Consider the following 27,411-nt stretch of genomic DNA (forward strand, 5'->3'; position numbering starts at 1 on the left):
GTAATATCAAGCAGTTCTGGGATATCATTCAGGAATGGCGGAGCTCAGCAACACCACGTCCTTGTATAAATCTAGATGCAAAAAATAAATACGTTTGACTATAGTTAATTTACAGCTCTTAGTATCCAGAATCTATGACCTGTTCGAGACTGGTATTCAGTGTGATTTGTCAAAGCCCATACTGACCCTTCTTAGGTAGAATTTACTCAATGTGTTCCTGTAGATTGCACCCTCTCCCTCATAAATGGGAATTAAAAGGAAGCTTGATTTTATTCTATATGAATTCCCCATTAACTTACTTGCCCCTGACAAAATGCAGAACATATATGTTGATTCATGGCTCTGCTGTCGGGCTTAGACAGGAGATTGTGCACTGTGTGTGTGCACTAATGACAGGGATACAGGATGTGAGAAGTTGAGATACCATTTACATTACTCTTTTAGCACCTCTGCAGATATGGTCAGTAGTGGATTTGTGTTGATTTATTTGAACAGTGTGTATACATTTCTGTGAAAAATTCAAGTTGTAACGAGAAAGCAGACACATTTCCCTGTATGTGTATCCACGTGGGTCTCATCCAGCTGGAACATAGCAGTCTAGTGTGAATGAGCATCTGGTCTTTACACACAGACAGCTAGTTGAACAAAGGCTGACCTGGCAAGCAGACGATCTCTCTCTGATCTCCAATGGCTACACAATATAATTTTTCTCCTGATACCCCTGAATAATCCTGTCCTGGGGGCTACATGAGGACAAATGTCCTTGGAGAGGGCAAAGTCTGCGTTGCTCTCCCAATGTTTTCCGTGTTTACAGGGAAAGCCTGGCTGACGGCTCCATAGGTTGTGGGACTCCTCTGTTGTGCTGTTCCTTCTGATATTAGGGATTAAATTGTGAAGTTTTTGATGTCCTTCATGATCCTCAGCAGCTTAATCCCTGCTCATGTAACCAAATATGGCCTGTGTTTGAGGCTGTTTTTGGAGGGATGATTTAGTTACACGTACCCCTAGAGCTTGAGTATATATATCAAGTATTTTATTGTGGTGTAAGTATTCTACAGAGTGAAAGGATCAATTCATGTGCCTCTCCCTGCGCAGTCATCATATCCACATTACTGGTGGCCTTTTTTTGTGAATACCTTCAGGCACCAATAGTCATGACCAAATATCATCACACTTTTGCTATCTTTGAAAATATCTAATTTTTAAGAAATTAACTTATCAACATATACCAAGTCTTTTCAAAGTAATGCGAATAGACAAACCTCCCTAAACATGACACATGCAACCCCCTCACACTGTATAGTTTGACATGTTTTAATACCCATCAAACAGCAGCTCTAAATAGATTTTGTTCCTGTTCGTAGCCTGTACTTATTTTTAGACCGCTCCCACATAACATACATTCATTCACCTTTCACAGTTAACTGTAACTTCAGTCAGAAAGCGTTGAGTGCATCAGTGTGTTCTTACAATGGCAATCTGCCTCTCAGTAGGAGGCTGGAGTTATGAAAGGATGTGGCAGAGAGATGCCCCACTGCAATCCAGGATTGTGAGGAGAAAGAAAGACTTTCATAGACACTAGGAATTATTTTATTTTCTAGTTAGCGTATTATCACCCAAATATGAGGAACTAGTCAGTAATATGAGGAACAGTATCAAAATCTGCAATGAGGTCAAGGGGACATAACACACTGAACTCACCCACATCAGCATTGAACAAGGTCTGATTCACAACCCTGACATGTGTTTCAGTGCTGCTGACAGGAAAACCGGAAGGGAATTTATAAAAATATTTTCTTATTACAACCATACTATATTACAATGTAATATTCTAATACTTACTATCGTAAATAGCAAAGAATTCTAAAAAAATATCACAGGGTTTAGCTTCATCAATAGGGTTAATTTTTTATTCTGAATTAGAATAAATGAAAGATGATATAATTCACAGCCAAGCCAGAAGGCCAGAAAATAGTTAATATTTTAGGTTTTGTGGAGCAATTTAATCCGGTGGTTAAATCTCCTCATGTTTTTCTGTGTTCTTTGCAGTTGTCAGTAATTAAATAGCTTAATACGTGTGATTTATCGACCAGGTTCAACAACAATACAAAAGCACAATGGGATATTACTTTGGGCAGTTGGTACATGTAAGGTGGTTCAACATAGATCGATGCATAATGCAGGAAGTTTTTGCTCATGAGGCTCAACATTATTGTTTAAATACTATAATAGTCCCACAACAACAATGGGCATGCACTCATTCTTACTGTATGCAGGCACAATTGGATACACAAAGGCATTCACACACAAATACCACATTAGTATGCAGTCATGTAATGTGTTTTTTAGCCTTCAACTATTGTGGGCCTGAAAGCCCAATGTAATGCAAACACATGCAAATAGACAAAACACAAGGAAACACAAATTATAAAACATCTTCACCAATTGGCAACACAGGTACAACATTTAGAAAAGACGCTGCCAAGTGAGAAAACATAACCAACTACTGAAAACAACCAAAAAAAGGAAACAACCAAATACAGGAAACACAACCAAATACTGAAAACACAACCAGATACTGATGTCCTGACCGCCCCCATACCATGACAAATAACGGGAGGTGACACAATGGGTTAAAGCAAAAAAAAAAAAAACCCATTCATTTTTTTATGTAACAAACACAAACCAAATATAAATGTCAAAATGTTGTGAGGTGTGACAGTCAGTAACTCAGTCATGCTGGCGTATATGCATGAATGATAAAATATTGAGTGAAGTGTTGATGGTAAAAAGGGAAAAACAAAAACAGGGACAGGGAGTGTGGAGCACCAGGAGCAGAGTTTCCCCTTTCTCTCTCCTGGATGGCACAAGTGGGGTCTGCTCTTATAGCACCAGGAACACCGGGAACGCCAGGCCCAGCAGCCAAAATAGGCGGGGTCATCATACTGAAAACAAAAGCAAATACAGAAAACAACCAGATACAAAAACCACAGCCCAATACAGAAACATATATGCCCTATCTTTTGACTCAACAGTCAACTGCTGTAGGCTTGAAAGGTGACTGTAAAAGGTTTGTTGCTTCCTCGCTGATGGAGAGCAACAGCTGTGTTCATCTTGAAATCACTTAGTTACCATAGATTCCATTGGTTAGACAGTGTTATGGCAGAACGTGTAATGTGTGAAAAAGGTAAGTATGGAAAGCTATGCTACTGTAATGCTGGAGATAGTAGGGATCTTTGGGGTTTGAGAGATTTGTAGAGATGTTTTGATTGTTTTTTCCACCGTGAAATCTTGTCACCTTTGGAATCCATTGTAATTGACTGAATTCAAGCCACTGTTCTTCCTCAATGAGGAAACTACAAACTCTACAGCCAACGTTAAAACCTAGGGCGAGCATTTTGGGGTATTGTATCACTTGAACCTCAAAACAACCCCTTAAGTAAATGAAGGCCAGCCAAAATGTCATAATTTGCCAAAAATGTCCCCTCCAAAGACTGAAACTCAAACTCAGTCCCATAAAGACATAAAACACACACCACCAACCAGCTGTGGCCCGTATCTAGCTCGGATTCAGATTTTTGTTCCTGTAATACAATGGCTCATTATTTAGAGCCTTACACACACATACAATGGGGCAGCTTTAGGCAATCAGATTAGTGAAGACTGACCCCCTCTCCACCCTGAAGCAACTTCCCTTTTTCTCTTAACCAATTGAAACGGTGGGTTGGCAGAAAGTGTAATGTGAAACCGGGGTCTAGGCTCAACACTTCAAACCTGGGGCACAGTTGGAGGCCAACAGAAACAACAGCCGTAGCCTTTCACACTCTCTCACTCTGACAGATTTTCCTTCCTTTGTTATACCCAGATCCGCACTGTTTACAAACACAATCTGTTGCATACACTCTCAGTTTTATTCAGCAAGACACAGACACGCACCTCAGAGGGCTTTGCCTTGTGGGACTTACACTGTGGACTGCTGCTATGGATTGACCATTTCGGTGACTGGCTATCTGTGTTACAGATTGGAGTAGTCTCAGTCTAGACTAACTGGACATACCAAAGACCTACTAGTATACTAGTCAGCTATGATGTCATTGCCTATTGGAGCTAGTTAAGGCCAGCCATGGTATCTGCATGAGGCTGCAGGGCCCTCTTTCTGTGTGGAGGGTGGATGATGCAGTGTGTGCTCTCCTTCCTATTCCCTCAGCTGAGCTCCGGATCCCCCTGTAGCTGCGAGGTCAGCCCCGAAGGGACAAAGAAGAAGAAATCCAAGAACCTGTAAGTACTCAAATCTCAAATGAATCTTTTTGTTGTGTGTTTGCTCCCTTTGGTCATTTTCAGTTTTAACATTTGCTCATTTTGAAAGTTGTAAACAAGGACCGGCACGTTTAAAGCTCTGACTCTTAGATTTAAAACAAGAAGACAATTCATAGTTAATGTGTGTGGAAAATAAGGCATAGGAATGACAGTGAGGGAGAATCAATACAATGATTAACCTTTCATAGTCCTAACAACTACAACAGCATTTACCACTTCTGGGTTCATTGTTCAGTCTTAAGCCTTTTATTTTCATACTGTTTCAATCAACATGTGTCCATGTGTGCACATCCTCTAATGGGGTACAATTTTCACACCCTGCTTTAACCTCCATTACTTTAAAAAAGGATGTCATTACTTGTGTCCAAACTAATGGTGAATGATAATGAATTGTTTTATAGCAGCCCACAGGGGGTTAATTAAGATATCAGGACTTATTCTGACAATGTGTTAGCAATGGTGTGATTGGATTAGCAGACTGAAGATGTTCGGACATAGCCACACTGAGATAGCTAAATTTAAAAGCTCTCCTTTTTGTGTAACTAAATTTAGATTAATTTAGGGGGTGAAAATAGATTTCTGATTTTTGTTCTCTTCTCAGTGTGTGGCTCTGCCCCTTAAAGCAAACATTGTTACATGCAAGTGTTTTGGCCGTTGTGAGTGTCAGTGGAATGTCTTAACATGTTCTCAGACCTGCCGATGGAGAAGTATGTTTTATGCTGAAGGTTTCAGTGAGAGTTAAAGCTAATCATTTCACGCTGTTCATGATCTACATAATTAAGTGGTAAATGATGTGTGTGCTGCTGAGGAGTGTGGTGCCATATGGGTCTCTCGCATTCTCACTCGTGTGAGAAGTAAGGTGTGTGCGCGTCGAGAGTGTTTGTTTGATTGTGTTTGTGTATGTCAGATGTGTGTGTCGACGCCTCAGCGATTCATCAGCTGTTGAATGAACTTTATTCACGCTCCTGCTCATCAAGATGAAAGCACTTTTCATGCCGTGAGGACAATAAAACCACTCACAGTGGCTGTCCTTGGGCCTGATAGCTGCCCATTCTTCTGCACAAACTGTGTTCAATGTTGTTTGGTTAACCAGCAGATTAAGTGATTAAGATTCCACATCTTTTTTTTTTTTTTTTTTTTCCAGAGTCCGCACTATGTTACCTTTTTGTCAGCTGTTGCAAACAGCTTCAGCCCCATATCATTTGCTTTAATAACAGAGACATTTCAAAGAATACAGAGCTGAATTTTAGGGATAGGAAATGTGTTCTTTCTCTCCTTTTAATGTAGTTTTAAAATCTAGTATGTGTACTTATTTTTTGTCAATTTGCAGGGGTGAGGAATATTGCATTTTTCCAAATTAGTGATTGATTCGTAAATAGTTTGGAACAAGGACTTGCAATAAATTGTGCATAAACTATTTGTTCTCATTATAGAAACATCAAACATGATTTGCTGAGATGATTCATTCATTCCCTTTGCACTTTCGAGAAGAAAGAATCCTTTGATTCTATTTAACTAAAGACTTAATACACAGTATAAAAAGTGACATATTACTGACTCCGTGTAATGTGTATCTGACAGTTTCAGTCAAGGCCACACATTGTAAGTCAGCTTGAAGCATTTGTTGCCATTGGACATGGTTAGCAAACCGTGATTTGCTGACTAGCAGTAGGTAAAACAAACAGGCATCATGATGTTACTTCATCAAATGCTACACATCACTCTGTCATGTAGAGGATTCCCTTTTTTGTCAAAACCAGCAAAACTATGATTTAATTAAAACCTGCAATTTTTGAATACTCATAATAAGTTAGAGTGTCCACATGTAGGTGAGAATTTGTGCCCATCAAATGATTCTTTCAAAGTCATAGATTTGCTTTTACCTCTCAAACCCTTTTTTTAATTTAGATGTGAGATGGGCCACATAAGCTAGATCTAGAAATGTATAGGGGTTTGGATACTGTTCGAGTCCTTCTCTTGTTTATATCCCAATGTAGACGCTCGAAATATCGCCAGGTTTTATTTAATTAATTTGTAAGTCTGGTAGACTGTGTACGCATTTTATTATGGTGGACCAGTCTCTACTTTTTCCTTGTTCCAGTGCTAGATGTTGACTGGTTGGTTGCTATGTAAGCATCTGATTGCTTTGCCAGGTGCAATGCCAGTTACCTTAAATGGGTTCATCTGTCTTTTTTAGCTACGGCATCTGTACTGCATAGTTGTGACACTGAAGAATGAAGAATGTTTTGTCTTATGTAGATAAAACGACTGCTCGTCATTGATGCAACCCCCTTCTGTCATCATTAGTTATTTATAAAAAGAATAACCCGATAACCTTTCTGAACATGGTGGAAACATGTTTACTCACCTGCCTTCTGTATTTATAATCCTCGTTTCCATTCTTTTTCAGCGTCTTGAGCCTGTTGTCACTTATGAAGCTTTTTTTCATTGTCCAGGATTTTTTTTTTACCTCTTTTCAGCCACTTTTCATTATGCCAAAATATAAACCCATACCAGGGGCAATAATCTACTCTGTCATATCAAGTCAGACAAATAACCACACTCACAACACAATGTGTTTCCGTGTAACTCGGAGGAATACAAATGCAATATGATGCTACAATAGACTGAGATCTCAGGCTATCCTATATAAGTAAACATGAAGGAAATGAAATTGTTTCCTCCAGATGTCGGAGACTGATCTATAACATATCAAGAGAGCCAAAGGAGCAACTAGATTCAAATCTGTATGGCGGCATCATGCTCCGAAGTAGCCATTTATAGTTACAGAAGGTATCCTGACCTTTAGCCATGCGATTTTCGGAGCAGGGAATCCAGTAGTAGGGCTAGATTTGATTTTTTTCTACTCTAAATGCCGAACCAATTTGTACATTGTGTGTTGTGTCTTTTTAACCTTTTTGTCGAGTAAAGTTTATATAGATGAACCAATGCACCCGTATAGATGAAGACTTAAACTTGAAAAGATGCAACTTGGAATCAAATTCTTCTACTGTTTGGGCATGCAGACGGCCTTTGGAGAGAGGTGAATGTGAAATCACATGATATAAGGAGGTTGTTACTTGTAGTAGACATCTCCATTCAGTCCTGTCTGAGGGTGGAGACGGTGATCCTGATCAATTCCTCCATGTTTTCGTCTCACACATTTTTGGGGTGGTCTCAGTCTGGCAATCAGTATCACTATGAACACTCTTCTTCTTGCCTTAATCATCATAATCATCATTAGTGACAGGAGGATTGAAGTAAACAAATCTCAATATACAACATCAGAGGTGAAATGTTATTTACATGTAAGAGCACATTACATCTGTCCTCTGTGAAACTTCCTCTCTCCACTGCTACAAAGCATTTGGCCACACCACAGTGAATTCATTGTAGACAGTCTAATTTCTAAGCATTCTTTCTCTCCTCATTTACTTCTTTTTGCTTTACTTTCTGTAGCTTTCTCCGTTTTCTCAGTTCTATCACTTCTTTCTCTCTTTTCCTCATCTCCTTTTTGCACATTTTGCTCCCTGACTGTGTCTCATCTTCTGGATCCAGCACAGCTGTTTTTCCTGGAACTGTCCAAATTACCTATGCCCCTCCCCCCATTGTCACCTTTTGTTTTTACTCAGTCCAGGTGTTCTGCTTCCCCAAGCAATGAGTCCCTGCACAGCTATACAAAATTTCCCCCCCCATCTGACGGTTTCCAGCAAGTAGCAGTATAGCAATAAACTAATCAACTGATGCACCAGAGTGATATGCGCAGAAATGTGACCTTTTTGACAGATTTATTTCAGTGTATAAAGAAGATGATACCCAGAGACATACTTTTTCATTTTGGGCGTATTTTACTACCACAACAAACATGTTCATACAGGCAAGACTGGGAATACGATACATCACAGATTAATAGTTTTTATGATACTGGTTGTACTTTACGTAATGCATATACATAATCTTGTCAGTACTGATATGTATGTATATACATATGTATATATCTGATTCTGTGCCATGTCTAGTAACAGTCCCCAGGCAAATAATTTCATCTATTGCTTGGCTTTACTGCCAAGCTGTGTCTAAGGCCCTTTTTTGTGCTTTGAAAGTTGGCCAAGGTGAATGTCATTTATGTACTTAGACACAATGTGCACTGACCTTGTTGAAGAAAACAGTGTTGAGATCATGTGAACCACCAAGTTGTTTTGTCTGCTAAGAGTCTGTGAAGAGTCTGAGTCATCCAGGTTGTATATAAACATCTAGAAGCACTAAGTTAAAGTTTACTGGACTTCCTGAAACTGGAATTTTTCCATGTCCTATTTTAAATGATATACTAAAGACCAAGAAAAAATGACTTGACATCAAGGTGTGGACATCCCATGTAGTTTTAATGAATGGGACTTCCTGGCAATTCATTAAACTGATGAAGGCTCTTGGATGACAGGCACCGAAGTCCAGATGTCTTGACTTAAACCAACATTAAAGTCAATGCAAGGGGCTACTGGGTGTCCTGCTGTGGATACTTGTGGCTCTTGGTTTTGATTTGTAGTTGAGCGTCAGATTTCAGCTGTTGTCACCACCACAATGCTAAACATATTTATTATACATGATCATGCACTATCGTGCTTTAAATTATTATTTTTTGGCATTTTTTGCCTTTATTTGACAGTGAGAAGTGGAGAGGCAGACAGGAAACATAGGGGAGAGAGAAGGGGCGTGACATAGAACAAAGGTCCCCGACCAGAATGGAACCGCGGACTTTGCATTTATGTGGCATGCGCTGTAATCATTCGGATACCAGAGCACTCTGGCAATATTGTGCTTTAAAAGAATTCTCCACTGATACAGCACTGCGTTCTTCCAATATATTGGCATTCAACAAGTTTGTTCTTCTTGTCAAAACTTAGCACCTACATTCCCCACAATGCAACTTGACCAGTGACAGTTGGGTCATACATTCAGTTGTGTTATGCTAGTAGTGGCTAATGTAATGCTGAACCGCAACCCTCAAGCAGAGATGAGGAGCAGGTTACAGGGGTCTGTTGACCTGACTATCTTGTATTGCCACACAACCAGGTTTTTTAAATGTTCAAACTCGTAGTTTTCGTCCCCAACTGCTGCTGACTCGAGTGACATTAGTTGAGACAATTCATCAGACTTCTTGCGGCCCCCTCTGGAGCTGCAAAAGACTTTGTTCATTTATTTTCACATATGCAGCAATACTCTCCAACATCTGTAAACAGATTTCCCTTTTAATTATATTCCCCGCAGTAACTGTGTTTACATTCATTCATTTACTTTGTTATACAGAGCAATTGTAGGCTATGCAAGTACAGTACTGATAGAACTGGACTAACATCTAGGTAACATAAAATCATATCATCTGGTCTTATTCAATAGGCGACTACTGCCATGCAGTTGCAGTGTTTAAATTCATTCATTAATAGAAAGGTTTGCAGTGCATTTGGTTCCGCCAGATGTGTGATACTGAAAAAAAGGAGGAGACTGCTTAGCCTTTCTGTGACTTCTTTAATGTTGTCCTCATTATCAACTACAGTATCTCTACCAGCATTGCAAAGCTGATGGAGAAAACGCAAGCAGCCCGGGCAGACCATAGTTTTTGCAGTGCTCATGTGTTATCGTGGGATAGCTGCTGGATAATAGCCACTGTAGCCTCATTGTGTAATTTACTGTAGACATATCTATGCTTTACACACAACAAGTGTTGTTTTCGTTAACGAAAACTATGACTAAATGTTCATCAACAACCCTTTTTTGCATGACTAAGACTAGATGATGACGAGACGGCACCAATGTCATTAAACACCAACTGTGTCTATATCAAAATACAGTATGGGTTGATGAGAAAAGACGAGACTAAAAAAGTAATTTAAGAAATAAAAAGTTATTTTTGTTGATGAAAAAAGAGACAAAATATTATACTTTTTTTTTTTCAATGCAGCAGTTCTGTTTCCTGTGCTGCATGTGACATATTAGGACTACACTGGCCAGCAGCACAGAATGAGCACAGTGAGGCCTCGGAGTAACTTACGGGTAGTTAACAATGACAACATCAGGGCTTGGGAGAAAGAAACAAGGTGATATTTGGACCCATTTTCGTTACAACGTGGCTGAGAAAAAAAAAACTGAATGCATTGCTTTATTAGTTTTATTATCTTTGCACTTCTCATTTTTTAATAACAATTTTAAAGAGCGTATTGGACCCCAGGCAAGTTGTTGATTGGTTCAAAATTAACACTATCACTATACAAGCATTAGCATTTCTAGTTAAGGTTATGACATAATGTTTGACCAAAGCCCCTCAGACGTTGTATTTAAAAGAACATGAGTCACATTGAAAAGATTTTTGGGGTTCATCTATTTTGAGCATCTTATTGGGTATATTAGATTGGATTCTGACAAATAATGAGTTGAAACTAGAAACTGAACTTGTAATCAGGTGTTAAAATTAATCAGTTAATAGAATGTGGTATTTTGTTCTTTGAGTTCTACCACTGCTTGTCAGTTCAGACAGATAGACAGATGACCACAGTGGTCAAGTCACTTGTTTTGCTAAAAAATACATATGTCATCTCAACTTATTAACCCATAATGCTATAAACCTGTCCATGCCCCAGTGGAAGGAATCTATCCTCTCTAAACACTGCGTGGTGATTGGGCGAGCCCAGGGTCCGCCTTCCCCAGACCCCCAGGACTATATAAAACTCCAACAGAGCCTCTCAGGGGTTAGAGGAATGTGGTTGTTAAACAAACCCCTGGGCCCTGAGCACTGACACTCTTTTACACGTGCTTACATGCTGTCAAATTTCCACACACACCAAGTGAACCTGCGTACAGGCCTGGCACCCATGTTTCACACTTTGGTTGATATCTCAGAGGAGTACCTGGAAAGGTAAGAGCAAGGCGGTGGGCGTGTGCGTATGGGTTCTTTTGTGATTTAATTGTCGTTATCAAGAATTAAAAACATCAGAAAAAAGGGTGAGGAAAGTGTAGGTGGGGGCCGTTTGGCATCCCACAGGAATAGTTGCTCTAGAGCTGGTAGGAAGCTATCTGACCTCCACATGGATCTCATTTGACAGTCGCAGTGAGGGAGAAGAATCCCCCGCGAGGCTGAAGCGCTCAAACTATTTTGGAGGAAGAATTTTTAACTTCCAACTTGAAGCTGCCCCTTTTTCTTATTATACACAGCCTGGATTTCAGGAATAGGATTGCTCATGTGGTTTTTGTGGCTAGGAAGGTGAGTTTGCTCAGAAATAGCACTCTTTTTTTTTTTTTTCTTGATTGAGGGAGACTGTGAATGTGATGGTGTTATATTTATGGACAAAATTTAGGACAATTCCCTTTTTCATTGTTCTTCTAGGAATATTGCAGAGTGACTCTCGTTGTTCTGAGGCGCTTTATAGATTTGCAGAGAAGGCATGCCTTTTACTTTCTTATTGTGTTTCATGTTTTCATGTTTATGGATACATCACATCTCTGTAATGTTTTGTCTGTGAAGAAAGTACAATACAAACACTCACAATTTGTTCCCACAGCTCTAATAGTGTTAATTGTTATTTAATGTGTTAGAGACACATTGACACAACCCTTGACCCATTACACTCAAACAGATCACAGATGCACAAACAGGCTCACATGCTTGCACAGTGTTATTTGTGTGCTTCGTCCTGTAGTCACTTCACAGGCACACAGCCTTCTGTAAATAGAAAGTGGTAGGGGGAATGAAAACATGCTTTAATGTTGCTGCTCTCACCGTCTGTATTTCAATTTCTCATCTGTACTCGATGCTAAACCCCAGAATTTCACAGGTCAGGCTTTACAAAGGGTGAACTCCTCCATTGTGGGAAACATAGCCTCATGTAGCAAACAGAAAAGTGGGATGAAGTGGGGCAGTGGATTTGGCTGGTGCTTGTGTGGTACATTGTGATCTGCAGTATGTCTGTCTGCAGCTCTCCCCCATGTGCTCCCAGAACCTTTCCCTGGGAGTGCGGCCTACTTTTCAGAACACCAGGAATAGCCGGCGGGGTGCTATTAGTACGTCTAATGTGAGCCAAGCAAAGAGGGAATAAAAAGTAAAGAAACCTGCAGAGAATTGCGGAACTTAAGACCTCTCGCTCCTTCACTCAAGCACATAAATTCTCTTGTACAGACACAAGCAGACACTCAAGTGTATGTACACATTATGCCATGTGCTGCAAACATGGACATACTGTATATAGTTTGCTCGTGGGGCAGTGGTGTATACACATTAATTAGATAATATTCTGCAGAGCATGTGTCAGTCTTTTCGCAGATTAAGTTAAAAATAGTGGTCATTGTATGTAATAGATCAAATGGAGTGTGATACATAGCTAATGGCATAGGTGCTGGGGAGCTATTGGTAGCTGGAGAGATACAGTGAAGAGGAAAAAGTAGTAACTTTAATACGGTGGTACTCAAAGAGCCATTAGCACATAAATAGCAGTAGGACAAAGAACGCTGGGTAAATAAAATTTAAAGTACAAGTACAGTATCATCATTATAAAGTGGTGTTTCTCCAAAAATAGATTCAAGCACAAGACTACTTTATATCTCTGATTTTAAACAAAAGGAATCCAGAAATATGTGTACCTGTGCTTTTTTGTTGCTTTTTATGTCAAAAATGCTAGGCTTTGTTGGCATGAAGACTTCTTGCTCTCTGTGCCTGCATTTATCCGTTCCCTTTTTTTCTCTTGCTCACCCGAGGAGGTTCTACTCAACACACTAATAGGGTTTTCCCTTTGTTTAGCTAATTAGTTATAGTTAGGTAGCTGATTTTGCAAAAAATCTCTGCGTCTTGAGCAGGCGGACAAGACTGTAGTCGTCTGCATGACACCGTTCTAAAGAATGGAAAATGTGTCTTTGCACGCATTGAGAGAGCAGACTTATGTTGCCCTCCTTGAAGTCGGAGTTGCTGTTCACTCCTATTGAGCTAATAATCACAGATGCAGTTTCATTAATGGCTCTGTCAGTCGAGTTGCTGTGCCACTGCAGTCAGTGTTGCCAGTGTTTAGCGCTTTAAATGCGGAAGCTACTTGTAATATGTGTCTCTTGTTTTCAAGAATATTGTTACAACTGTATATGAGTTTCTGAAAATAAGAGGAAAAATAAATCATGGGATAATGCGAGCTCAGGTTGTTTCCAGTGTTGCCACAACCTATGGGGAGTGAAAGAATGCATTGCAAGCAATCTGTGCCGCTGTTTGTGTTTGCAGTATCCATTGACACCCACATGGTGGCAGGATAGAAACATACATTTGCCTTAAAGTTACTGTTATGACATCACTGTCACATCATTCTCACCCGGGCTCAGCTTGTGTAAAACCAGACATAAATAATAAAGTGCCCTTTGTCAGGCCAACAAAATATTTTCCAACCCTTATAAAATACAAGTTCTTTTCTTCCTCACATGCACCAGCAAGACAGAGGCTCTCTTTTATCCAACACATGCACAGCTCAAGACCTGATTGCCTGGAGTTCAGCCTAAAAATAGAACAATCTAATAAATCCTGCTCTGATATTATGAACTTATTTAACAGCAAGAGAGTTTTTATTCGGGTAATAATGTCCTTTAGGCCTGAACGTGTGAGCTTTTCACAGGAATACTACATTAGAGTCCCCTGTTGTTTCCATTAAACAGAGGCCTAAATTCTGTTTAGCAGTTTAGCATCTGGTATATGCCTGTTTTACGCAGGGCACTTACTGTATTATTTTAGTCAGCAGATAAGTCATCTCTCCACCGGTGATGCTGTGTTGACGGTCACGAATTCCTCAGAATTCATCACAAAATTTGTCTATATGAGACTTCATTTCCCCCTGAATCGGACAAATGCTTTGCAAAGAGGACTCTTGTGATTGTCTCGAGTCAATGGAAGTAATCGGCACCAGCTCAGCTCCCCAAACCCAAACACACCTAAATCAATTCCACCTAAAAAGTCAACCTCATCCTGATTTTAAAGGAGCTATTCAGCCGCTATTTCAACTCATGAAGTCATGTTGTGAGATGTGTGTGGGCATGTTTCTACCTTTCCTTTCCTACAGTCGCAGGAAAAACCCGCGTCTACAGCTGAGTGTGTTCTCTGTTGAGTTCTGCAGCTGCTGCGTCTTCCCCTTCGCACACACATGCACACACTGGTACAGGCTGGGAGTTTCCCAATACCTTTGACTGGCATGAAAGAGCCAGTGAAGTGGGGCATGACTTGGCTCTTCTGGATGGTTCTTTGAAATGTTTGTGTGGGCATCTTTTAAATCCCATGTGTATTCATGTACAGAGCTTCCATAACTGGAAGCTTTGTTCCTTAATTTCAGGTGTACATGCACTCCTGGGGGCTGTGGGTTGGCAGTGGGACAGCTTGCAATGATTAGGGCCAGCGAGCGCACACCACCGCGCTGCATTATTAGCGGGCCAGCCAATCCACAGTGGAAATCAAAAGCAGGGACTCAGGAAATGGGTGTTGAGTGAGGTCACATCCCAATGAGGCAGCACGTGCTCCAGGTCGGGAAAAGCCAGGACAGGTAACATGGGATTATGGGAAAGCGCAGAATTCTGTGTGTGTGTGTGTGTGTGTGTGTGTGTGTGTGTGTGTGTGTGTGTGTGTGTGTGTGTGTGTGTGTGTGTGTGTGTGTGTGTGTGTGTGTGTGTGTGTGTGTGCGTGCGAGTGTGTGTGATGGCTGTAGAGAAGGTGAAACAAGTGAGATGGGCGATCAGGAGGATTTTGGATGCTGCTGCTGGATGGAAGCAGCAGAGGAGTGAGGAGGTCACTGTGCCCTGTTGCCTCGGCCCTGGGTCAGCTCCCTCTCAGCAACCCCTCTAGGCACATGGAGAATGGCGTGATGAAACAGAGGAGTGAGCATTGAGTCTCTCTCCTCCTTCTCTGCCACATTTGCTCAGTCCCTGCCGAGGAACCTGTCAGGGACACATCTACAGGAAAAGACTGTTAGAGATATTAGATTGACAGGAGAGACACTGACACGAAGCGAGGAAAAGGAGCCTGATATCTGCCTTTTGGAAAAATTCTGTTCCACCATACCAACATCCCTGTCTGAAGACTAAAATGTACACAACATGAAATTTATTTTCATCATTTCTGGAATTTGTGGGTTTGATTTCAATTGGATTGGATTTACAATGCTGAAGTGCTTAACTGGTGATTCCAGTGCCTTGGATTGTTACAGTTGTGGACCTTGGACTTGGAGACTCAACACTATCTTCCCATTTCTCTTTTTGTCTACCTCTTCTATCTACTTTATCATCCCTGTCATCCCTAATTCCATTTCTCTACTTGTCCTGCCTAAAATCCACCCCCCCTCGTCTTTTCTCATAAATCTTTCCTTCACTCTTCCCTCTCTTTCCAACTCTCTCATTCTTTCTCTCCTCTATCTTTCTCTCACTCAGGGCCAAAGACATGAAGAATCGGCTGGCTTTCCTGCGGAGGAGGAATGAATCCCCAGGAAGCAACCCAGCCAGCAAGTTAGACAAATCTATGAAGTCAGTCAAGTAAGTGGCCACTTCCTGATAGCATGTGTATGTGGGTGTGTGTGAGACTGCTTTCCGGGTCTTGCCACAACTGGTGAAGAACTTGTGTTGGCGGATAGACATGTGAGCTGTAGGAGAGGTGCTTGTAATGTGTGGCATTAATAAAATGAATGGGAGGATGTGTCAATAAGGGTGGCATGTCAGAAGGAGGGAACGTGAATTGTTGGGAGATTTTTTTTACTTATCTAGAAAATATATTTACCAAATCCAATATATTGATGTAACGGATCACAAAGAAATTAAATCTCAGCGATTGATGTGATATGAAATTGATTTCATGCCAGTACTTAGGTCAGACTTCACAAGAAGTGAACAAAGATTTAAAAGTGGAAAAGATGAGCAAACATTATTTATATACTTTTCATATGTTCTTTAGTTGATCACCAGTTTGTCCCAAAAAAAAACACAATAAATGTCCTCTGTAGAATATCACAGATTCTTAAATTGTTTTCCCCCTTATATCATATATCAGTAAACTTGGCAGTGCACTTTGCCAAGAGCACTTCAAGAATCTGAGAGCCAAGGATTACTGTGTGTCCACTTATTTCTCAAACAGCAGCTTCAACACATGAATGACAGTAAGGGAAACAAGATGGTTAAGTGTAAGAACAGAAATGCAACTTTTGTTGACTTGTCAGAATAGATGTCAGAAGACCTCAAATAAGGCTACAGATGTGGATTAAAGTGTGTGTTAGATGAACACTGTAAAGAGACACGCTTTATAACGGGGTATAGAAAGGATGAGAGGCAGCAGGGGGCAGACATACACTGGTGGGGGGAGGAGGTCTCCAAGCCAAACAACACATCCCCATTGGCCGGCCGAAGCCCCTCCCCTCCCGCCTGCCAAGTTGCTTTCAGTGGGGATATAAAAGCCTACCCCCACCGGAGCGAAGCAGAAAGACTCATGGCTCTCGGTGCTGAAACCATACCAAAGGCAGAACCGACTGTCAGGGAAAGAGCAGTAGACACAGACTAAAGTGGAGGGAAGCAGCGGAGAGGAATTACCTACTTCCACATTTCCACTCATCTACCCAGCATAGACAAAGTTCTGCGGATGGGTCACACAATGAGAAACCTGGCTGAGATGGGCTTGTTAAAGAACCGCTCTGCTTTTATCTGCAGGCCCACCCCGGAGGAAGCACTGAAATGGGGGGACTCACTTGACAAGCTGCTGGCACACAAATGTAAGTTACTTTTGATTCCATTCCCTTATTTTTTCTCTTGTCTTCTCCCTACTTTACATACATGGGAAGCAACTGTCTTTTGTCTTACACGTGCTTGCAGTATGGTTTACTGCAATGAGGTATTAGATAGTGGGTGAATACAGACATATGGTGCATGCTTGAGGTGGTGGGGGAGGGTGGTAATCAAAGGAAATATGCCTGTACTGATGTATGGATCACATACACACACACACACACACACACACACACACACACACACACACACACACACACACACACACACACACACACACACACACACACAGACAGACATACACACATACATGCACGCACATCATGCCGCAGTAAACGGGCAGCTTGCAGCAAGTTTCCCTAATCCCAACGGACAGAGTTCATGCGTTACATAGAAAGAAGGGGAGAGGAAAAAACGGGCAACCTGCAAGTGCGTTGCTATTTTTGTTTTCCATTATTCTTCTTCCATGGTTCAGTTCCACTCCTTTTTCAAAGTTGATACAAAGCCAGCGCTACATCTGTTCCTCATCTGGCTTTGTTGACCTCCTTATCCCCCCTCTTCTAATTTCCTCTCTTCCACCTCTTACCTCACTCCTGCTTACCAGAATGAGGTAGGAGATGACCACTTGCAATGGCTCTGCTTATCAGCATGTGTGACTCATGGGAACGGAAAGGTGCGGACAGGAGGACTGGGTCGACACGGCTTCCTGCCTTTCTCCCCTCTGGATGCTGTCTTCCTCAAATCATTAACTAGACCGAAACTTAAAAAAGCCCCAAAGTGCCAGAATTGGTCTTTTTTTTTTCTCCCGTTTACATTGAAACAAGTCATGTCATAGATGTCACGCTCACCAGTAAGGAAGGACTGGGTCAGTGGTGTGATGTCACTTAAAGGATGTTGAGGACTTGAATATGCGCTGCTGTGTTGAAAGGGTTTTTTATGTCTCACTTTATTCCAACCACATGACTCAAAAGGCCGTCACGGAGCTATTTTAAGTTCTGAAACTCCAAGGAGCGCTTCGGCTGTGAGGTTGCCATGGCACTGTAGTCAACTCTCTCCTTGTTTATTCTCCTCCTCCCCCTCCTCCACCTTTCTGCTCTCTCTCAGATGGTCTGGCAGCATTCCGAGCTTTCCTGCGCACAGAGTTCAGCGAAGAGAATCTGGAATTCTGGCTAGCATGTGAGGAATACAAGAAGATCAAGTCACAGTCCAAGATGGCCTCAAAAGCCAAGAAAATCTTTGCGGAATACATCGCTATCCAGTCTTGTAAAGAGGTGAGTGAGAGTGAACATAAATTGTACTGATACTGGAAAAAACAATGACATTAAAACAGCCTCCTGCGAAAAAAAAAAAAGAAAAAACGTGCATTTTCCATTTTTCATTTCTCCAAAATAAGAGTGTCATCTTGCACTTGTCTCACTTGTTTTATTCTTTTCCCCTGCAGGTAAATCTGGATTCGTACACCAGAGATCACACTAAGGACAACCTGCAGAATGTGACACGCTCCTGCTTTGACCTAGCGCAGAGGCGGATATACGGGCTGATGGAGAAGGACTCATATCCCCGCTTCCTCCGCTCAGAACTCTACTTGGACTTAATCAACCAAAAAAAGCCCAGCTCCACTTCAACTTCATCTTCATCATAAGAGACTAGAAAAAGATAGAAAGAAGGAGAAGAGAAAAATGATGAGAGCAAAAAGGGGCAGACTTGAAATACATACAGTGGGTGGGTAGGATATGAGGTTCTTCTTTTTGCCTTTTTTAATTTCTCTTTTTGTGTCTTTCATCCTTTCCACTATGAATTTTTTTATTTCTTTTTGTTTTTATGGTGTGAGAGGACGTGGCAAAGCTATGGCACTGCAAAGGAATGTAGTTTACACAGTTACCAGGTGGATGCATGAATGGATGGACTGATGAATGGATGAATGGATGTTGCTAAAAATACAGCAGCCCACAAGCGAGGGCTGGAGCAGGAGCTGGAAGCTTGTCTGATCACTGTTGCTTTTTTTTTTTTTTTGTCTCAGTCTCTTGTTAGAAAAAAGTGACATTTGTTTGTTTTTAAGTTTTTGTCCAGTAGTACTGGAGAAAAGGAGGGGTTGCTCAAAAAAAAAAAAAAAAAACAACCCCTTGCAGGCATGAAGACAGTCCGGCACTGTTTTGTCACTTTTTTCCTGTATTTTCTTTTGAAATTCCCACTTTAAATCCCCTCCTTTCCTCCACCACATCCTCTGTGAAGCCACTTCAGAAGCTGTTGGTACGACACAAAGTCCTTTTTCTTCGCGTTTTTTTTCCATCAGGCTCCAAACTTTGTGATGGAGAGAAAAAAAACAAGATGATGCCTGAATGAAAACTAGCATCGTGGCTCTGTTTCACATGCATCTCTGTTAAACTCTACATCCTCTCAAAGTTTCATAAACAGCTTTCAACTTATTCAGTTTATCCCAAGTCTGTGGAAAGATACCATGAGCGTTCAAAAGAGACAAAGGCGGAGACAGCGACGGGCAAAGAACACAAATGTATAAATAACGGATGGACTGGAGCTGTGAAAAAACACAGATATGTGTCACTCTCACATTAAAAGACATTCAAAGTAACATTCAAAGCCAGAGATGGAAAAAAAAAAAGACGACTTGCTTCCTTCCTTTCTCCTAAGACTGTTTACAACAAGGAACTTAAACTCAAGAAGAAAAAGAAAAAATGTTCGGTGCAGCCAAACGACATTTCCTTTAACATTGTAGCTCATTCTGGACTAATCAAGGAAGCATTCTCAGGACATTGCTATTACAGATTCCAGTTTGGTTTATCTTTTCAACTCTTTCTGTTTTTCTACACGCTTGCTTTTTTTTTATATGCTTTAGGGTTCCAAACTGCACTCCCTAGTTCTACTGAGCAATACACAAGAGGTTGTTCATTTCCTAGTGCAAGGAAAAAATATGCTTCATGTTGTACAAAGGTTTGCCTATTTATTTAGATTAACTTGCTGGATGCTTCTACAGACACCCTCACTTCCTCCAAAACACTCGGCTAAAAGCTCTCGCTTTCCTCTTAACCACCAAACAGGTCCAACGCTGTCCTGAATTTTAAGTGCAATATTTTTTTATTTCTTATTTTTTATTTTATTTGATTATTATTTTTGGTTTGTTCATTTATTTGGATCATTTTGAATTTTTATGGGGAAGACGAACGGCTTGAGCTCTGTATTAACTTTATTTGTTAAGAAAAAAAAAAACTTAGAGCTATAAGGTTGACTTACAATGTAAACTTTCAAGAACCATAAATAGTTTAATGAATTTTAAGCAAGTGATTCTAACTGTGTGTTAACCCCCGGCAGCAGGCAGCTGGGGATGTTATGGTTGTAAATATAATTCTTTAAGAAAACTATGTGATAACACATTAAAAACAAACAAAAACAAAAAACTGATAGGTCTCTGGTGATGAATGTGGGACCCAGCTGTATCTATGTAAATATGAGAGACTCAAAACTATAAGATGACATGTATTGTTAAAATAATAAGTGAGCAAGAGCAGGTACAATCTGCTCTTTACCCTGGTCATACACTGCTTGTAAGGAGTTTTCTGAAATGCATTTTATCATTTTCACTGTTTACAATTCAAAATGCATCTCCTATGATAGCAAGTGAAAACAGTAGAGTACATTTGGTGTCATTGCTAATGATAAATAAACCAACCAACTGATGAAGTAACACGTGTTGTCTCTGAATTTTTTCTTATAATGTGTATTTGATTTGCGTAACAGCGCAGGTCGGCCACGAAACATGCCGAGACTGATGTGCATTCAAGCAGTCCATAAGCTCTCATGCTCTGATGAAAAGTAGCGTGAAGTTGCATAAAGGGATGGTTCAGCATTTTGGCAAATACACTCAATCGCTTATTCAATACCATTTTCTTGTCTGTATGCTAAATAAGGAGCTGCAGCCAGCTGGTTAGCTCAGCTTAGCATAAAGATAGGAGGCAGGGGGAACTAGTTTGGCTCTGTCCAAAATTTAAAAAAAAAAAAAAATCTGCTTAGCTGCACGTGTAATGTTCACTAAATAACACGTTAATTAACATATTTCATTTGTTTAATCTGTACAAAACCCCAAGTTTAAGAACAACAGAGTGTGTGTGTGTTTTTTTTTTTGTAACGGGGGGGTGGTGGGGGTTACATGCCAGACCAGGCCTCAAGGTGATGACAAGACGCCAGGAAGTTACTTTGCCTGGGCAAGAAATTTGAAACAGGATATAGCATGTTAAAGTGAGCTTTAGAGGTGCTGATGGTGTTTTTTTTTTTTTTTTTACTTTTTTTTTTTAATCGTTTCCCCTTGTTTTAGCTAAACTAATCGCCTGCTGGCTCTTAAGCTAAAACTATTGCCAAGAAAGCAAATAAGCATATTTCCCAGAATGTTAAAACTACTCCTTTGAGTAAATTGAACATTGAAAACCATCCACTCAAAGGAAATTCTGGTTTATTAAAATGTGGGTCTTACTTTCATAGCAGTAACCGTCATTCCTATCGGTAATAACAACCTTGGATTCACTAAGTTAATTGCTGAGATCTGGCAACATGGCGACAACGGTGAGTAGGCTGACGGGGCAAGAAATAGAAGCCATCAGACGCAAACGGGTTTTGAACAAGCTTCACAAATTACACAACCAGATTCCTGGCTCAACTTTGTACCTGTCAAATACTATAGTTATGTGCGCACAGTTTTCCTGTGCAATGAAGAATTATCACCAACATTTTAGGAGTAATGTAAAGTTTGTTTACAACATGTCTCATCAACTGAGCGCTTGTGTTTCTTGCCCTCTCACATGTATTGTAATTATGCTGCTGTTTTCCCACCTCCCTGTTATTATCATAATTGACAAAAGTGACGGCCAAAACGGCTAGAGAAAAGTCCAAGTTGTTCAAGAATTCCCTTGAATTTCATGAAACATCTCTGAACTCCCATTACAACCTGAAAAATGACATGAATTGTTTCCATACTTTGTCAAATACCCTAAATTGTTGGGGATGGACTGGAGCAGTCTATGAGACGGTGATGCAGCCCAGTGAGACTCGTCCCGATCCCAGCAGTCCGGTTTTCTGAAAAGAGGAGCAAGTGAGCGTGACATAGGGTCGAGTGTTGACTGGGTTGTCGGGGTGGGATGAGAGGAAACAGTTGGATGTCTGTGAGTACAGTGTGTGTGTTTGTCTGTGTTTGGGGGGCGGGGGGTTGATCAGTCTGAAGTGGTGTTGGAGACAGCAGTAACAGCGTCTAATCTTCTTTACCAGCTGCCATCTGCTTTGACAGACACGGTTTCTTTTTCCAAAAGGAATTGTCATCAGCCGTTGTCTATCGCCTCTCTTGGCCTGTTTCCTCTCTGTCTCGCTCCCCGTTGACTGTCTCTTTGTCTTCCGAACCCAGGCTTGTATTTTTTCACGCTCACCTCGTATGCCATACAATGGAGGTTCCGCTCTTGTGCTGGATTCCTTTACCAAATCCTTTTGTTCAAGTTTCCTTCCCCTCTGTCATCTGTGTAAACCATATCACAGTGTCTGTCATTGTTTTCAAATTCAGCCGTCACGTGAGGCCAAAAAAACACACCAGCTCGCATTTCCTGCCCAGATCCTTTCGTTCTTTTCGTTTCCTGCTGTTCCAAATATGGCTCCCGGCGTTTCCTCCACAGTCTCTTATCTTACATTCTTTTCAAGTAAAAATGTTTTACTAGGATATGGCGTGAGAGCGAGTGTTACTTTTATCTTTATTTACAGATTTTTTTCAATGTTGGGCAACATTTTTAAGATATCCTACAGGCAAATAAGTTTCCAATCTCTTTTTATATTTATTGCTTTGCCCGTCTGGCAGCCCCTCCCAGTATTATACTGTATGATTAAAATAAACTGAAAGCTTGTATGCATCTTGTTCACACAGTTCTGACATAACAAACTCGCTCAGTTAGTGCTTCTGAATCTTAAAGGAATCTTTAAAATATTCTTAAAGGAACAGTTTGACAGTTTCGGAAATATTTTTTGGCTAATATGCTTTCTTTCCAAGAGTTTCCAACCCAGGAAGCCGGGGGCAAACACGGCTCGGCCAAGAGATTGTCAAACACGTAACTCCCTGTAAAACCATAACTTTTCATTTTTACTTTTCTGTTTCTGTACAGATTAAAAGGAACTAGATATAATTAGTGAGCTTTAGAGGTCTTGGTAGGCAGATTTGTTTTGTTTTTACTTTTGACAGAGCTTAGCTGTTTCCCTCTGTCTCCATTCTTCGTGGTATGCCAAGCCTACTGGCTGCTGGCTGTAGCTTCATATACAACAGACAGACATGATCTAACTCTTGCCAAAATATAGAAAACAATTCCTTTGAGTGTCCATTATAACACAGGCCTTAAAACCTTTGTAACTATTTTAGTTCCATCAGAGCAGACATTTTACCCTGAACTGTCCAGGACCACCTCTCTCTTTGTCACAACAAGTTATTTTAACGTTAACTTAAAGTGTGGATGAATTTCTCAACTCTTCCAACAGATATACAAGTAGTCCGACAACACAATTCCTGCACTATCCCTGGACAAGAATTCAATGAAACTATGTAATTGAATGTTATAATGATTATGAAGCATTCCAGGTTTTTTACACCTCCATCAGATGACATTATGTAAATAACCATCTCAAAAGCAGGCTGTTAAACAGTCTATTTGATACCTGTTTTTAGCACCATGAACACAAGACCCATAATATGCAGTCATGCTGAATTCAGTGGGGCTAACCCTCATGTCCCTCATATTACTATTCTCTTATTTGCGCCCTAGTCAAGGGGCTTAAGCCTTGATTAAACCTTAATTCTCAGATCAGCCTATCCTTTCAGCTCTTGGCAGGTTTACAAAAGAAACATCACGTCTCCCCTGCTGTCCTCGCTGACTCAGTGGACTCCTCAGAACTGTCTGGTGTGGGACGTTGGTTTTTGTCTTCTCTGTGTACTGCATGGAGTGAGTCTCTTATATTCACGCCGTTAGCCCAAGTCTAATCCACACAGTTTAGCACAATATGTGGACAAATAAAAGAGGATTTTTCCACTGGAGTTTCTGTCTTATCCGCGTTTATTTATCTGTATTTATTTTCTGATCTAATATTTGAGGTGATTTCATCATGAGCTCAAGATACGTTTATTTTCTTGCACCCTTGTAACTGTACCATCTGTCAGTTCACTGGTACGTGTTTCCAGATTTTTCTCAGTCTGGCACAAATGTCAAAATACGATCTGGGTTGAAGGAGCCAAGGTGGCCCTAACTGCACTGAGCTCACCTTCATTGTAGAGCATTTTCCACGCAGCCGTACTACCTGCCTCATGTTCAGCCCCGGGGCTTGTCCAGTTTTCCATCCTAAGCTCGTAGCTCGGTTCCTTGAGCGAATGTCGTAATTTCTGCTGGTAGACAGGGACTTTAAAAGCAGCAACAGACCGAGGAAGGATAGAGTGGAAGGAAGCAGAATTTAATAGCCTGTCTTACCCACAGGTCTAATCAGAACAGGTCAGCTTTATATATAGATGCCCTTTATTGAAATAGATGAGTTTTATACAAATATATATCTGACATTTTTGCAAAATACCGAAGATTGAGAGCATTAAATGGATAGTTTGATGTTTTAGATAACACACTTTTTCGCTTTCTTGCAGAGATATAGATGATTGATTCCACTCTCATGTCTCTACACTAAAAATGCAGCTACAACCAGACTGGAAACAAGGGTTAACAGCTAGCCTGGTCTACCAGCATCTCTGAGGTTCACAAATTAACAAGTTATATTTGTTAAGTTTTATCAGTGCCAAAAAAAAACGAAAAAAAAAAACAAATCAATCAAAGTTATATTTTCATTAATACGGAGGAGAGATGACAGTTTTGATAACTGGTAGCTGAAGTCTCAGTAGATAACCGTCCTCCCACATTAAGCATGTCAAACCAATATCTTTAACCTTGTACCTAAAGAAAGCCCTGTCTAAACTACACCTAAACACACTGATAAACCGCCGCTTAACTATCCAGAAAAGTGCTGAACATTTCACAAGTACATGTAAATGAGTTGAGAGACGGTCTGTGTGTTTGCATGCTTGCGTTTCTATCGGTCTGTCTGTGTACTGTACATAAGCATGGGTCTGTGTGAGCACCGGAGGAAAAACTCTTCCATTCATTCTTGAAACGTGACCAAAATGTAGAAGAGATTCAGGCAGGCACAGCTGGACTGACAGGAAGCAGCTGTGGACCTCCGAATGAGACACACTAAACACACACAGACACAGACACACACACACCATACATAAAATGCATTAAGAAAAAAACTCATGAAATGAGTCATTTGTGTCATGTGCCGTTGTAGCTACCTGATTTCCTTAACATGAAAAACCAATAAATTTCAGAGGAAAGTCTTATTTTTACCACATCATGGAAGAGTTCAACATTATGGAAAAAACGCCCTTTTGCTTTCTTTGCTGAGGGTTAGATGAGAAGATCGGTACAGCTCTCATATTTGCTATAAAATATGAAGCTACGACTAGTTTAGCCTAGCTCTGCATAAAGACTAGAAACAGGGGGAAACAGCCAGCCGGACTGTTTTCTTCTGTTAAATTTCTTTAACAAGATTTAAGAGCTCCAACATATTATCACTTAGAAGCCCCCTTTTGAGACTTTTAAATGCCCCAGTGTTTTATTGTCATGCTGTGATCTTGACTGTGTTGAAGTAGGTGAGCCTCAGAGGGAGGTAATGTGTAGCACAATGCAATTTGGATGTCAAGGATTGGCAGATTGCTCCCTCCTTAACTAAACCGTTCCCATGCTTATCTGCGCTTTCTGTTAGATTCCTCGGCGAATACCATCAAACCATCTATTACATTACATAACTTTTTTTTATTTTTCCAGGACCAGAGCACTTTAAACCAATATAGTCTGTTGTTTCACTGCTTCCTCCCAGGTTATTTTAACATACCATATACTGTAGTCACTACTGCAGTTTCTGGAGGTCAAGGACACAATTATCTTCCCCAGGAGAAACTGTAGAGGTGAACCCACTCCAGATGGTTCCCTTATAATGAAACAGCATTTAATCAACACTGTGCAACACTTTATTTTGAGGCGTAGAAGCTGAACTGTGGAATCAAAGTAACTTTTTGCAAGGTTGACCAGAAAGAAAAAAAACAACAAAAAAAAAAACTATGAAGCATTAAGTAAGAAATGTTTTTCCTGGCTACCCTTCAGTCCACATGCCCACTTCATGTTTCATTTCATTTCACAAGGTTCAATGACACTTCAGACGGAGACGTGGTAATGGTACAAGAGGATCTGGTCTTTTTTCATTCATGTTTTTGTCATGATGTAATCGGTTGAAATCTTAATCCTGTCTGGAAGAAAGATTTTTCGATTTTTATTTTATGTCATTAGGCTACATTTAGCCATTGTTTTGACCTCCTACAATATTAAAAGTATGTTTCCCTGATTTTTCTTTCACATTGGTCATTTCCAAGTCCCATTGTGCCCCACATGTTAAAATGTTTTCATTTTTTCCCTTTTTTGTCTCGTCGACTTGTTTTGACATGAACCCTGCTGGAGAAGAGAGAAGAGAAGAGAAAAGGCAGGCGGGGTATTCCACACCAAAACACTTTAAATGATGAATGTTGTAAGTACAGCGACACTAAGCTTAAACAATGCACTTCACTAATAGGATTGTAGTCAACCGAAAACCCGCTGACCTCACCAGATTATACTTCAAGCCACTAAACTCCTACAGTATCTATAGTGTTGTTTACAAAGCCTGCTTCTTTAATAGAACGGAAGATATTTCAATAGTATTTAGCATTTTGTCATTTTGGGACTGTAGTTCACTCTTGACCCCTAAAAACACTGCTTGTTTGAACCACAAAGAGCATGTGTTCAGCTGACATCGTAATTAGTCCTCGTTTTTGCACTCACAAACAATAACAAAGCTCAAATGCATGATTCATATTTGCTTTTTATTAAAAAAAGGAAAGGGTAGAAGAGTGATGACCACGCCAGCATCTAAACTGACTCTAATTGCATTTGCAGGTAGGTTTTTAAGTTGTGTAATGGGCTGAAGCTAACTAACTTATTAGCTAAAAAGCCGTTAGCAGAGCACTTTTCAAAGGCGGTTGGTTTGTTGATCGCTTGTTCAAACTGTCAAGAGTGCCCTTGTTAAAAAGTTAGATAAGAAGGAGACATTACCTGGAAAGCTAATGTGGGTTGTTCAAAGTGTGTGGCATTCTGTGTTGTGTAGCAGGCTGCTGTCTGGCTGTTAGTTGGTGATAGAACAGTGACTTTATCGCTTTATGCAAATATG

At 40.5% G+C, this 27,411-nt stretch overlaps 1 protein-coding gene across 14 annotated transcripts in view; it reads left to right on the forward strand.

Annotated features, from left to right (window-relative positions):
• The window catches only part of rgs3a (regulator of G protein signaling 3a), a 153,620-nt gene extending 133,918 nt beyond the window's left edge, over positions 1–19,702 (forward strand). For 9 of the 14 annotated variants that reach the window (XM_040156786.1, XM_040156793.1, XM_040156787.1 and 6 more), the window contains 5 exons: positions 4,208–4,278; positions 15,745–15,846; positions 17,008–17,069; positions 18,187–18,353; positions 18,524–19,702. In XM_040156786.1, coding sequence (XP_040012720.1) covers positions 4,208–4,278; positions 15,745–15,846; positions 17,008–17,069; positions 18,187–18,353; positions 18,524–18,724 — 603 coding nt within the window. In that variant the 3' untranslated portion in view covers positions 18,725–19,702. Of the gene's footprint in view, positions 1–3,799; positions 3,999–4,207; positions 4,279–11,056; positions 11,225–11,264; positions 11,570–14,657; positions 14,865–15,744; positions 15,847–17,007; positions 17,070–18,186; positions 18,354–18,523 lie in introns of those variants that run through there. The other 5 variants (XM_040156800.1, XM_040156797.1, XM_040156799.1 and 2 more) reach the window with 5 other exon arrangements.
• Positions 19,703–27,411: the final 7,709 nt, after the last annotated feature.

This window comes from Xiphias gladius, chromosome 20, assembly GCF_016859285.1.
Source record: "Xiphias gladius isolate SHS-SW01 ecotype Sanya breed wild chromosome 20, ASM1685928v1, whole genome shotgun sequence".
In the NCBI taxonomy this organism is placed as follows: Eukaryota; Metazoa; Chordata; class Actinopteri; order Istiophoriformes; family Xiphiidae; genus Xiphias; species Xiphias gladius.